At 47.0% G+C, this 13,474-nt stretch overlaps 1 protein-coding gene across 2 annotated transcripts in view; it reads right to left on the bottom strand.

Annotated features, from left to right (window-relative positions):
- DISP3 (dispatched RND transporter family member 3) overlaps nucleotides 1–13,474 on the bottom strand; it is a 48,281-nt gene that overhangs the window by 13,730 nt on the left and 21,077 nt on the right. For both annotated transcript variants that reach the window (XM_077190125.1, XM_054647920.2), the window contains exons 4-16: nucleotides 12,190–12,326; nucleotides 11,646–11,780; nucleotides 10,632–10,792; nucleotides 9,064–9,203; nucleotides 8,226–8,371; nucleotides 5,954–6,115; nucleotides 5,411–5,572; nucleotides 4,771–4,893; nucleotides 3,661–3,797; nucleotides 2,971–3,152; nucleotides 2,388–2,518; nucleotides 1,323–1,495; nucleotides 47–173 (exon numbers count right to left, since the gene is read on the bottom strand). In XM_077190125.1, coding sequence (XP_077046240.1) covers nucleotides 47–173; nucleotides 1,323–1,495; nucleotides 2,388–2,518; nucleotides 2,971–3,152; nucleotides 3,661–3,797; nucleotides 4,771–4,893; nucleotides 5,411–5,572; nucleotides 5,954–6,115; nucleotides 8,226–8,371; nucleotides 9,064–9,203; nucleotides 10,632–10,792; nucleotides 11,646–11,780; nucleotides 12,190–12,326 — 1,916 coding nt within the window. The remainder of the gene's footprint in view (nucleotides 1–46; nucleotides 174–1,322; nucleotides 1,496–2,387; nucleotides 2,519–2,970; nucleotides 3,153–3,660; nucleotides 3,798–4,770; nucleotides 4,894–5,410; nucleotides 5,573–5,953; nucleotides 6,116–8,225; nucleotides 8,372–9,063; nucleotides 9,204–10,631; nucleotides 10,793–11,645; nucleotides 11,781–12,189; nucleotides 12,327–13,474) is intronic.

The following is a 13,474-nucleotide window of genomic DNA, read 5'->3' as shown; positions in this document are numbered from 1 at the left end:
CCCCAAGCAAGCACAGGTAGGGCTGCAGAGGAGTTGTCTAACCTACCCGAGGGCAGGCACTGAGCCCCTCCGGGCTTCACCAGCTCAGAGTTGCTGGCAATGGCTTTGCAGAGGCGGCACAGGTTGCCAATCTCTTTGAAGAGGTCAAAGCTGTCATCGTAGATAACACTGCCCTTTCACAAGGAGACACAATGACAAGAGCACCACACGTGAGACATACACACAGCAACTGGCACTGCAGCTTCCTGCCTGCTCCTCTGCCTGCATTTCTCACTGCCCCTGCAGAGGAAACAGGCAAAGGCTGATTCTGCACAGTGCCCCCAAATCACAGAGCAGGAAGAACAGCAGAAAGCTGAAGTGCAGCAGCCAAGCTAAGCATAGTTTTCCTAGGGAATGACTGTCATGTGTCAAGGTATGAGATCTCACAGATAAGCTGTTTCTAGAAAAGTCCCATTTAGTGATTTCCCCTAGAGTAACTGATTTTTTGTTAATACTTCATAACAAGATGTATATTATAGAAAAATATCACTTCCCTCAGTCTTGATTGTGTAGTGAGATTTTATACCACACTCAAGATGGGTTTGTTTCAAAAATCCTCAAAAAAGCCAGGTTTAGACTCAAAATTAGAAGGCTATATATTGCACTCATGGGGATTTTCTGAAAAGTCTGAAATGTTTTTTCAATAAGGACTTCCTGATCTCCATTATTTTGTCAATTTGCCAAAACAGAGTTTTACTGGCTCATCACAATGCTACAAGCCCTGCTCTTCCATCTGTCCAGGCTGCTGGACCACCCTGGGCTGTGGGTATTAACTAAACACCATCCAGAGAGAGCCTGCCCCTTTCTTGCCAGCCCCAACCAGCATGGCCTGCCCAGCATGCCAGACCATGAGTGTGGCATTCACATTCTCTGGAAAAATCTCAGCTTCCCAGGAGAAAAATCCTGGGCGAAGGATCAGAAAACAATTCTGATCTTATTTGCTTCTCCTGTGTTGTGCTCACATGTGGAATGTGGTTGGAGATTGTTTACCCACAGGTGATTGTTTCATTGGATTCTGCTGGGAGTTGTTTTCACTCTTTGGCCAATCAGGGCCAAGCTCTGTGGGGACTCTGGAAACCAGAGTCACAAATTTTCATTATTATCTTTTTAGCCTTCTGTCTGTATCCTTTCTGTATTCTTTAGTAAATTATAGTATTCTTTAATATAACATAGCATCATAAAATAATAAATTAGCTTTTGAGAACATGGAGTCAGATTCATCATTCCTGCCTTCCTGTATTTTGGGTGTATTTTGGGGCATCCCACAAACACACCACGAGTACCATGTCTCCGAGGACGTGGTTGTCCTGGCGCCTGGTGCGGTTCACGCCTCTGATCCCAAACACCACAAACACCATGGCTCCAGTGTCCACCAGTGGCCTCACTGCTGGCTTCCCACAGCCTGTGTTCATGCATGGATTAAATCCAGATGTGGCTGACGGCTTTGCTTTGGGTGCTGTTGTCAAATAGAGAGTAAAGGTGGGTTAGTTGTTATAGTAACTTCTTTGAGCTAGGTCTAATGAGCTCCAGGAGCCCATAACACACCTAAGATAGCTCAGCTACCTTTGGAGGCACAATAATCAGCAGGATGGCTGCTGTTGCAGTGTTGGAAACAAAAAGGTTTAATAAAAGGCAAAATAACAAACAGAAAAATTGAGCCAGGTGCCAGACCTTCTTGGGATATTCTTGCACTCCGGGTGCAACATCTGCAAAAGCCATTTGTTTCTTTGTTTACTCCATTTTCTAGTTATTGCCCAAGTGAGACTTTTTAGCTTCTGTCCAATTACCTATCCTTAAGTTTGAGGTGAAGTCTCCTGAGTCCTATGAGGTGTCTTTTCATTTAATCGAAGAGAGAAAGTTTTAGACTTCTTTCCTTTTAAGGAGACAAAAGATAGTTTTGTCACTTCATCAACAAAGAGCACTAACTACAGTTAGTGTCCTGGTTTGATAAGGAAAGGTTGATTATCTGAAGGGTGGTGATGAACTGAGAGTCGATTATCTGAGGGGTGGTAACTTGATTGAGAATCCAAGGTTTTGTCTCTGTGTTGTGTTGGAAATTGGGGGGAGGAGGAGGGATGTTTTTGGAAGGTTTTCATTCTGAGTTCTGTGTGTTCCTTTTTTTTTTTTTTTCATACTGTAAGTTAATAAAGTTTTTTTCCTTTATTCCTAAGCTGGAGCCTGCTTTGCTCTATTTCTGGTCCCATCTCACAGCAGACACTAGGGAGAACATATTTTCATGAGGGCACTGGCATTGTGCCAGCATCAAACCATGACAGTTACATTAGATGGCAAGAAAAGCTCTGATTCTCTGGATCTTGGCATGTTTGAGCAGGGCCTCAGCAGCTTACCTTTTTCACTGGGGACATAGAGGATGCCTTTGGTGGGTCCATCTGGGCTAGAGCTGAGCAGACAGCCCGGAGGTGCCACACACACTCGGCCGTGGTAAGGGGGCTTGTGAGACTGGGCAAAATACAGTTTCCTGTGCAGCAAAGAAAGTTTGTTATGGGGGAACAGAGGGAGGGAAGATGAAGCATCCAACATGGAAACAGACATTCTCAGGGACAGAAGCAATGGGAGAGGTGAACATCTACAGACCTGTATCCCTAACCATTGCATATTCTGTGCTGCCCATTCAGCCCAAGAGTTCAGGTGGGTAAGGGCAAGAACCAGATCAGCAACATGTTTTTGCCACTCAGAGAAGCTCACTCACAGTCTCTCAAGCCTTTTGTTAATGATCTCAAGCATCATGTTAATGATGCTATGGGCCTGCAAAGTGACTGCAGAGATGGGGCATACATGCAGCAAAGCAAATTCTAGAGCCATGGATGTCAGTGACTGAGAGCAGGACTAGCACTGGCCATCAGGCATCTCACACCAGCCCCAGCTGTGCTGTTTCTGTTGCCTTGTCCCGAGGGGGGTTTGCAAGGTTACCGTGTGCGCTGCTGCTCCTTGGAGGCCACGTAGAAACTGAAATCGAACTTCCAGCCCCTCTTGGTGTCACAGGACAAGGTGGTCATCATCCACTTCCTGGGGCTCATCTGCTTAAGCAGCCCTACTGTGGACACACAAGCTGTCAGCTTCCTGGTGAAGTTACCGAAAGGCACTCTATACACCTAAGCAATGGATTAATGAAAACAGACACTTAACTCCACAGGGTTGCAGCCTGTTCCACATTAGCATCACACTCTCCCTTCCTCCCTGAGCACTGGCACAACCACACAGAATGAGCACTGCAGGCACAGTCAGCCCCCAGCCTGCCCCTTCCCAGCGACGGCCAGTGTGTGACGGGCCCCTTAATACCCTCAGTCCCCATGGCCTAGGCTGAATGGTGGCTGCTCTGCCCAGGGTGAGGGACATCTGCCCTACTGACACCCACAGTTTGGCTCCTGTCACTGACAGTCACCTCTCAACAGCAACAGGTGAAGCCTTGTGGCACTCCAAGGTGTCATCTTGGATGATGCCAAGCACAATGCCTTCTGTGTTAACTACCCTACTGCAGTGCTCTGGAAATGTCACCCAAAGCTACATAGGACCCCATGGAGAGACAGGAGGAGGCTCTTGTGCTCACCTGCTGAGTGCTGCCCTCTTGCTAGAAGGGTCCAGCATCCTGGAGTGACTTACCTGGAAGGAAGGCACCTCCCCGTCCCCCGGTGACACCATCTGCCAGGGCGCGGGGACGCTGGCATTGAGTGAGAATCTGTAGATTGCTGGTCTTCCCTTGCTCCTGGACTTGGAGATATACACAGTGCCCTGGAGCTCTGAGGAAAACAGAGGGCACGAGGTTTGGTGCTACTTCTCAACCAACAAATCATGCAGCCAGAGCAAAGGAGGGCTCCTATGGTTTACTGTCTGCTCAGCCTCTGCCTTCTCCCAGCACAGTACATCTTTCAAAGGCTATCACAAATACATCCTGAGCTGCAGTAATTCCTGATGGCTTATTGATTCATGTCATCCTGGGACATGGCCCAATAACTGTTTTATCCTCAAAATCCCCTGCAAACTGAATTTACTCTCCTCGTGACCTGCCAACAAGGTTGTGAACAGGACTGGGATGTGAAAGCTTGGAGTTCCTAGCCCTGTTCTCAGATCAGAGGGATATGACACTAGATGATAGTGCCACCTGGGTTACAGGACCATGTCCTAGAGAGCAGCAGGTATTCACAGAAAGGGGGATTCTAAAAATGCCCCAAACTGTCACAAGCATCTTTTATGGAAAATCCTTTCCTTAGGATTTTTCCTCCTGAGAAGCTGAGAGGCCTCAGGAACAAAATGTAACCAATGGTTATCTGCTGCTGTGGAATGCAGCAGGTGGGTCTGTGATTGACCCATGTTGGTTGTTTCTAATTAATGGCCAATCACAGCCCAGCTGGCTCAGACAGAGAGCCTGAGCCACAAGCCTTTGTTATCATTCTTTCTTTTTCTATCCTTAGCCAGCCTTCTGATGAAATCCTTTCTTGTATTCTTTTAGTATAGTTTTAATATAATATATATTATAAAATAATAAATCAGCCTTCTGAAACTGGAGTCAGATCCTCGTCTCTTCCCTCATCCTTGGACCCCTGTGAACACAGTCACACCATACATCCAGCACCAGCCTAGGGCTCAGTGGGGCAGGCTCTGAAGAGAATTATTTCCCATCAGCTATTCAGAGAGCACGTGGTTTAGTTTGTACCCCAGTGGATCCTTGGACCCTGGCTGCAAATATGGCCAGAGTCATCATGCTCCACTCACCTTGCTGCCCTGCATCACTCATGCTGCCTTTGCTTCCCCAAGGTGAACCTGAGCCCCTCTTCTTTTTTTCCAAGGAAGTTCGGATGTTGTTCTGCAAACTGTGGGGCTTTTCCTGAAACAAACCTGTCCCACAAGGTTAGTCAGGGAGGAAGGAGTGAATGGCATGAGAAAAGAGGTGCCAGGCCTGTGCATACCACAAACTCAGCTGCTGAGTACCAAACCCTGAGCAGGCAACACAGTGCCACAGTCTCTGGGCTGGGCACTGATATGAGACCAGCACTTATGAGTAAAAACAGTCAGTTTTCATGGTCTGTGAAGGGATTGCTCCAGAAGAAATACTCAGGCAGTTCATGGCTAAAGCAGGAAATACTTCATATTTATATCTAAATACTAATTTAATATCTAAATCTATATAATATCTAATATCTAAATACTACTCTAAATATATCTAAATACTCCACTCCTACAGGCAACTCAACCATCCTATTCCCAACCTGTACCTCCTTTCCACGGGGCCCATCCAATGTCCAGTGAGATATTTGAACATTGTAGGTGTCTGCCTCACATTTCAGCTCCTCCAGCCCAGGGCTTAGGCCAGGCTGGACTGCACCCACCATGGTTTGGGAACCAGTGTTCTCACCTGAGCAGGTGATGCAGGAGATCCCTTCAGCACTCAGGTTGTATTTCAGGTCCAGTAGCACCTGGATGTTTGTGTCTGGCCGGAACAGGACTGGAGCACGGCTGGCTGGATGGAGGCGGCTGGCAAAGAATATGGACAGGAGCAAAACGAGCAGAAAGAGCCCTGCAAAGAAAAGCCTGGCTCAGCATGGGACCCTGCATGCACTTCAGACATGCTCAGAGAGCAGCAGTGTGGTAGAAAGATGGTGTTTTCAGCTGGGAAAAGAACAGCCACTAAAGCACACTGGCAGCTGGGCTTTCTTGCAATGAGCCCCATGCCTGGAAAAAACTCCATCAGGAATTGCCACTTTAGATCTGAGTGAGAAGAAAGGGATGGTAAAGTCCCTTAGGGACTGACTGTTCAGGGAGCACTCTCCCACTGTGTTAGAAGACAGTTACCACATCCCTTTTCCCAGCTCTTGTAACTAATAATCAAGGCTTGGAGACTGATTGAAATGTCAAACCCTCTAAAATCCATGCAGATGCACCTCCCCTCCTTGCTTACCCACAATCACCCATCTGCTCTTCACTGCAGACCACAGCACCCAGTGCTCCAGCAGCTCCTGCAGATGAGTTATCAAGTGACCCTGGCTGCTCTTCTCTGCAGAGAGCTGCAGATTTTCTGGCATCACAGACACCAAGGGGACATCCCCCATTTCCAGGGAGACTAGGATAGAGAGAAATCAAAAGCAGTCTCAGTGGCATGAGTGTCTCTCAGAGCTCTCTGCTCTCCTTTATCAAATCTTGTACAAGGTGCTGTACAGCTCAGTCAAGCTACAGAGATGGAGTAAGACCCCAGCAGAGGCAGTGACTCCAGGATGTTTTAAGAAGCATCTTTGCCAAGTCACTGCCATGCAACAGCTACACATGTAAGTCCATATCTCAGTCCAAATCTATGCTTCAGGCTATTCCTTGCTCTACCAAACCCCACAAACACTGTCCATAAGGTCACAGGGACACTGCATGCTTCTTGGGCCAAGCAGACTTTGTCCCTGTCCCACTAAATGTGCCTTACTGCTAATTACACACAGCTGACCTCTTCCTGAGTGCAGCCTGGCTCCTCCCTGGTTCTCTTATCTCCAGATCAGGGATGCCAAGGGAAATGCCCCCTTCTCTATGTGTGAGAAGAGGGCACTTGCTGTGTGTTGGGGAAGATGAAACAGGAAAGCCTTATAAATATGATTTCCTGGCAAAAGATTTTGAGAATATGGAAACTATAAGTGAGATTGGAATGAAAGCAAGCTTTGAGATCCCTCAGTTACTGAACAATGGGAAAACAATGGTGTGGCTGGCTGAAAGTAATCCTCTTTTGATGGAACAACACCCTCTGCTTGCAGACAGGCCCAAGGGTCAGAGCAGACCCTGCCAGCTTGGCAGAAGGGGCCCAAAGAGGAGTTTTTAGGGTTTAAAATGTAACACAGGATGGTAATGTAATGATTCTTATAGGCTGTGTGTAAATGCTATAGGATTTGTATCTTGTACTAGATTGGTTAGTGAGAATCAGAATATTCAACACAGAAGATTTATTGTATTGGAACAGGAACTTTACTCTCTTACCCCTTTTACTCTCTTATGCTTTTGCTCTCTTGCCTCTTTTACTCTCTTACCCTCTCAATCATCCTCTCTCCCCCTCTCTTCTCTCAGTCCTGCTCTGAGCTGTGCCTGGCAGCTCCCAGCAGGGCCCTGCACCCAGGCCCTTTGCAATAAACCCCAAGTTCCCAGCCCTGGCTCCAGAGATCTCTCATTTCCATCCATCCTGACCATCCTACCCCCCAATGCTCCCACACTGTGGGGGGATGAAGCATGCCTGGCACACTCACAGCCAACCCACAAACCATGCTTGGTCAGTGACTGGAACAAGCTGCTTTGCTTCTTCACAGCTCCCTCATGCCCAGGGACCCTGGAGGAAAACATTCTGCTGTTTGCAGGGAACAGAGGGATTATTTCCATAAATCACCATTGCATGTGGCTCTGGCACACCAAGGAGAACTCTTGCAGCACAGAGCCACAGCCAGAGCTTCTGTGCCTGCCTGTCCAAGGCATCTCAGAGCCCACTCTGCAGCAAGGGCTCTGCACATGCCATGGAATTGATTCAGTTATCTCCAGCTCCAGTTTGCTTCTAGGCCTGAAAGTCACTCACTGCCCTGACCACTGCTGTTGGGGGGTTTAAAAGGAAGAGATTCCAGCGAGTTTTAAAAGCCAAGTACAAGAGAGCACGACCCTGTAAGCACCTTTTTCTTGTGCTGGAAGGATTATCTCCTGCTAACAACAGATAGGGAATTTCTGGGTTTTTTTTCTAGATTGCTTATGTGATCTCAGGCAAGTCACTGCCCTCTTCATGCCACGATGAAGGAGCTGCCCTAGGGGGCTGATGCTGGAGAACAACAGTGCTCTTTCTCCTGCTTCCCAAACACAGTGCTCCAAATTGCAGGGAAGAGGGGAAAACTTTGCTCCATGGTGAGCTGTCCTGGTGTTATGGATTAGATGTTTCATGGCTACTTCCACATGACAATCAGTGATTCCAGACAGAAAGCACACCACAGTGGACCCAAGAGAATCAGCAAACTAGTTAAGAAAGCATGCATTGACACCCACTGAAGATCTCAAAGCAAACTTACAAAGAATGTTGAGTCCTGACTCCTACACCTTCCCATGATGACACCATCTCCAGCTTACAGTTCAGGGAACTGAGGCAAGGACCAGTGTCAGGGGCAGGGAGAACTGCAGGATGAAGAGGGCAGTGTGATCCCCTAAAGGCACAAACAGAAAACACTTACCAGGCTCCTCCTCCACGCTGAGCAGCGGGATGTCATCATCAAGGTAGGGAAGGGTCTCTCTGCCTGCTCTGGAGGGGGCTGCTGAGGCAATGAAGAGATCTTCAGCCAGGTGCAAGGCACTCTTTTTGGTGCACTTCTGACTGCAGCTGGATTGAAGCAGGAAAGGAGACAAAGGCAAGAGTTTAAAGCCACACACCCTGTGGGGAGTTACCAGTGGGCTCCTTCAGTGGCAAGGAGCACAGGAACAACCTGCTCCAATTGCTTGGGAAGACAACAGGGGCTGCCAGGAGCAAATTCCATTGCTAAGTGCTGAGAGGGCAGGGGCTGGGCTGGATGCACAGAGCAGGGCTGAGCCTGGACCCTGGGTGCTGAGTGATGGGGGTTTCAGCAGTTCATGTTCCTGCTAATTAATAAAATCATTCCATGTCACCTGCAGTGCTGAAGAGCAGGGGAAAAGGAAATGTGCTGACTTTCAAACACAAATCTCCATGTCCTGCTGGTGCTCACTGGCAGGAGCAGTGGGAACCTGTCTGCCTTGCAGGGCTTGCATCTCCACCACGTGAAGGTTTAGCTGTCAAATGGTCAAATGGAAACAAATGGTCCAATACTCACTCCATAGCATTCAACCAAGAGAACTGACTGAGAGAGAATGAGACTGGGACTTGACCCTTCCATTTTGCTCGAATCTGGAATGGCAGAACTTAAATTTCCCTTCTGTCAGAGCCAAAGCCAAGCTGCCTGAGGGGAATGAGGATAAACTGAGATGATAGGGAAGGAATTTGCAAACCTCCTTGACTGTGAATTCCACAGCTTCCCACCCACAGGCTCCAGGGCTCACCTGGCTTGGCAGGAGCTCTCTAATGGGGACACATAGAGGGTCCATATTCCAAGAGCAGCTGGCATGGTGAAGAGCACAGCTACCCAGCAGCAGGACACAATCAGGGACATGAAGAGTCCAAAGTCATGCACAGCTGGGATCTACATGGAAGAGAGAGAACATGGGATTGGGATCTGTAAAGGTTATAGCTGGTCTATAGCTGCACAAATAATTTGGCCATGACAGACACTTACTCAACCAGCCTAGCTTGGTAGAGAAGTGAAGCAAACAAGTCCCTGGACACAATACTGATAGGCTAAATTCAAGTTCAAACAAGGGGACCCCATCCAGTCCCTTTGAATCAGGAATGCACCCATATCATTGGCCAGTTAGCTGGGCAGAGTTAAGACCTTTGTCCAATCCTCTCTGTAAGCACGGGATATTCAAAGCCCCTATAAAAGAGGGTGTGCTTCAACAAAGGTTGGCTGTTGCCACATGAACTTCAGTGTGTGTATGTCACATTCCTGTCTCCACCATCAGTGACAGGGATCAGCTGGGGCAGGATTGCTGAAGAGACAGCAGGCAAGGAAGAGATGTCTGGGGGAGCCTGAGAATAACACACACTAACCTCAGCCATGAAAACCAGCAAACCTGGTAGGTAAAGCACTGAAACAGAGCCTGTTTGACCCCACTGTTACATGGGGTCGTTGGCTGGAGACAGAGACAACACAAACTCTCAGGGATCCATGTGACAACAGCAATGGTTTATTATGGAAGCTTCCTTATATAGGGGGTTTAAAACTCCCAGGGTTAGACAAGATTGGTCTGGGTCTTAACACTGCCCCAGCTCCTTGACCAGTGGTATGTCTGCATTCTAGAAGGAATGTGATTGGATGAGATCTCTGTCACCACATTTCTCTTCACAGAGAAAAGCAAGGCACAATTCTTCCCAAGAATTATTTCTGGGTTTCACATTGTCTGAACGTCAGAGAAAAGAAAAACATTCTTATCATTTGCTGTGCCTGTGTTTGTGCCAAAGGAGAATGCAATATGGGGATTGCTTACCCACAGTGATGGGGTTTTGTTTCCTTGGCTTATCAGGGCCAGGTGTGAATCAGTGGAATTCAGCTGAGTGCTTGGCAGATTCAGTTTAGATGTAATGTAATATAGTATAGAATAATATATTATAATAAAGTAATTAATTAGCCTTCTGATAAGATGGAGTCCTCCCCATCATTCCTCCCTGCCACAGGGGTTGAATAGGTCTCTGTTTGAGTTCAAATCTAACCAATAATTGCTCATTCAAGGACTTGTTTTATTTCTTTTCTAGAATGAACCAGGCTGACCAAATTGGATTTCTGTTATGGCCAGATTTACCTTGTCCAGCTACAGACCAGCTGTACTGTGACAGCACAGAAGTATTTCCTTGCATAATCCACTACTTTAACAGCAAGTAAGAGCCAGCCCTGTGAGAAGCAGCTCTGGCAGCCCACTGTGCTCAAGGAGAGGACAGATGGTGTTGTCAGCTTCCTGATCAATTAGGCCCTTTGGCAGACATTGAAACCCCAAATTCCAAAGGTACAGGGTACCTGAGAGAAGATGTTGGCAGCATAAGCTGCAGCTGTGGTCAGGGAGGTGAAGAAGGTGGCTTTCCCTGCTGTCTGGATCGTGTGGATCATGCGCAGTCGCAGGTCCTTGAGGTGCGTGGCTTGGCGGTAGGTGTTGATGAAAACAAAGACATCATCAACTCCTGGGAAAAGACAGCAGAGATGTTGGTACTCTGCTCACAGAGGTGACACCTGCTGAAAATCTGATTTCCCCCTTGTGAAAAATGCATGCATTCTATGATTGCCTTTTCGCAAATGTTAAAATGAATATTATATGTGTTGTGTTAGAAGGTAATGCTGTATTAATTCTCTTAAGTACTGTGTTAAATATAGTTTTAGGTTATAAAAAAATGTTAAAATAGAAACTATGCTATGTAAGATACTTTTTTTTAAAGAGAGGACTTGCACAGAGATAGCAGCCACAGGACACCTGAATCTTTCAGAGAAAAAGAATTTATTGCTCCATTATCAGCAGAAACGAACTTCTTCTTCTTCTTGAAGGCACTGTCAGGATTCAGAGGAAGAAGCTGACACTGACCAGACAGAATCCTGTGTTTGAATGGAATTTATGCATCATGGATGAGGTGTATGAATATGCAACAGGCTGTTGCTTTTAAGGGTTAATCCTCTGTTAACGTGGGTCCTTTCTCGGGCTTGTGCTGCCCAGAAAGAGGTACCCAGCTGTCTGTAACTCTTTGTATTTATTGTCCCATATTGTCCTAATTCAATTTGTCCAAATTGTTATTACTCTAATTGTATTACTATTTTTCCAACCATTTTATTACTATGAAACTTTTAAAATTTTAAAAACAAGTGATTGGCGTTTTTCACACCCCTTAATATTTGAACTGCAAATATTAAATTTATAGGTAACAGAAAAGGGCCTGAAAATTCAATCTGCATTTGCCACCATCACCTTCTTCTCTCCTGCAGACAGAAGGCAGGGCAAGGCAGCACAGGTGAAGCACTGAAGGCTTTGAGTAAAGATGAGCTTACCAATCCCCACGATGACAAAGGCAGCCACACCATTGAGTATACCCAGATACTGGATCCCAAACACCACATGGTAGAGGAACAGAGCCACCAGGCAGCTCAGCCCAATGCTGGCAATGCCAAAGAATGACAGAAACACTACAGCAGAAAAGAAACACGGAAAAAAAATAATATCTCTGGCCACCCCTAGCATAACAAACACCTCCCATCTGCCCCTTTGGGATACTGGTTCCCATGAGTGTGTTGGAGACAGAGAACAGTTCAGGGCTGCAGGAGTACTGCTTGCAGACTCCTTCCCACGAGGCTCATGCAAAAAATCACATCAAAGTTATGCCAGTGTTACCAAGACTGGCATTTGCATCTCATTCCTGACCTCCTGTGAGTCTTTCCCTCACCCTGCCCATAAATCTCTGCTCTGGAGAATCAGACTTGCCCTTCTGCATGCTGCAGTGCCACACTGGTGCCAGGGCATCAGCCTCTCCTCAGCCTCGACACAGAGAGCCAGGGCACATTTGGATTTGTGTTAGAACAGGTGACTCCAGCATACCTGAGCAGGAGGTGAGGATGTAGACCAGGACAGCGATGCAGCTACTGCTGATGAAGGCCAGCAACATGTCATTGTTGAAAGTCCTCCTCACTTCATAGTCAAACAGATCTGTCCCTCCATACAGCACCTGGACTTTGCTGGGGTGGGGAGATATGAAAGAAGAGGAATAGTTGAGCACAAAAGGAGCAGAACCAGGTGGTTTGAAGCACAGTAGCTCCTCCAGAGCCAAAGGAGGTCACTGCTCTAATAACCTGGCAGTTCTCTGAGAAAACAGAGCAGTGAGAGCAGGTTGAACAAAGCTGCTTCTGGAGGTGAAATTCATACAGGGAAGGAAAAAAAATAAAGAGTAGGTCTAATATTTTTAAAACTCCTCCACTGCATGGTGGGTCTTAGGTACTAATAGAGAGTTCCTGGAGCCTTCAAAGCCAATTCCATCTGGAATCCTAATCATTGCTTATTATATTAGCACTGTGGATGCAGGCAGAGGGAGAGATTAATCAGAAATTATATGATTTACCAGGTTCTGCCTCTGGAAGCAGGCTCAGAGCAAAAATAATCCAACATAATTTAACCAGGACTACAATAATGCTGCACCACAGGAAGCTATCAGGGATCTGAGCTTTGGAACTGAGCCTTGGCCTCAATTCCTTTTTGGCTTGTCAGAATCACAATCTGCTTTCCCAGCCCATTGCTGAGAATGCTCTGTGGCTGCCTGCACTCCAACCTGCTTTTGAAGATCAGCATCCCTTCACTCTGGGAAGCACCAGGACTCAGGGCAGCAGGAAGCTGGAGTCTAAGAAGGCACAGAGACTGGGACACACAGCCTTCTGTCACCTGCCTGAGTACTGGGATGCTCTTCTAGGCCTTTTAGCTCTATTTTATCATCTCTCTCTCTCACAAGCACTGAGCAAAGCTCTGTTCAACCAAGAACCTGGCAGTGAAAAGAGCCTGCACTTCCTGAAACTTATCCTGCCCTGAGACTCCCTTCCCCACCTCTCTGTACAAAAAGCAGAATTTGATCCACAGGTTGAGCAGCCTTGAGTAAAGACTTTCATCCCCTGCATCACACCAGTAGTGGCCAAATTCAGAGCAGGAAGAAAGTCCTGTTTGAGCTAGTGGAAGTGGATTTGTAAGACAGAAGCAAAAAGATCCTATGCCAGACAAGCTCTCAGTGGAAAGACAGGCAGTAGATTCAAACTTTGTCCCCTTTTCATTGTCTCTGTTGGTGTCTCTGGCATGTGGAAGTGGCAGTAAAGGGAAGCATATGAGTACTTTTCTGCCATAT

The sequence above is a fragment of the Agelaius phoeniceus genome, chromosome 24 (assembly GCF_051311805.1).
Source record: "Agelaius phoeniceus isolate bAgePho1 chromosome 24, bAgePho1.hap1, whole genome shotgun sequence".
Lineage (NCBI taxonomy): Eukaryota > Metazoa > Chordata > Aves > Passeriformes > Icteridae > Agelaius > Agelaius phoeniceus.
The sequence above is the reverse complement of the archived record's forward strand: the minus strand, read 5'-3'. Positions and strand labels throughout refer to the sequence as shown.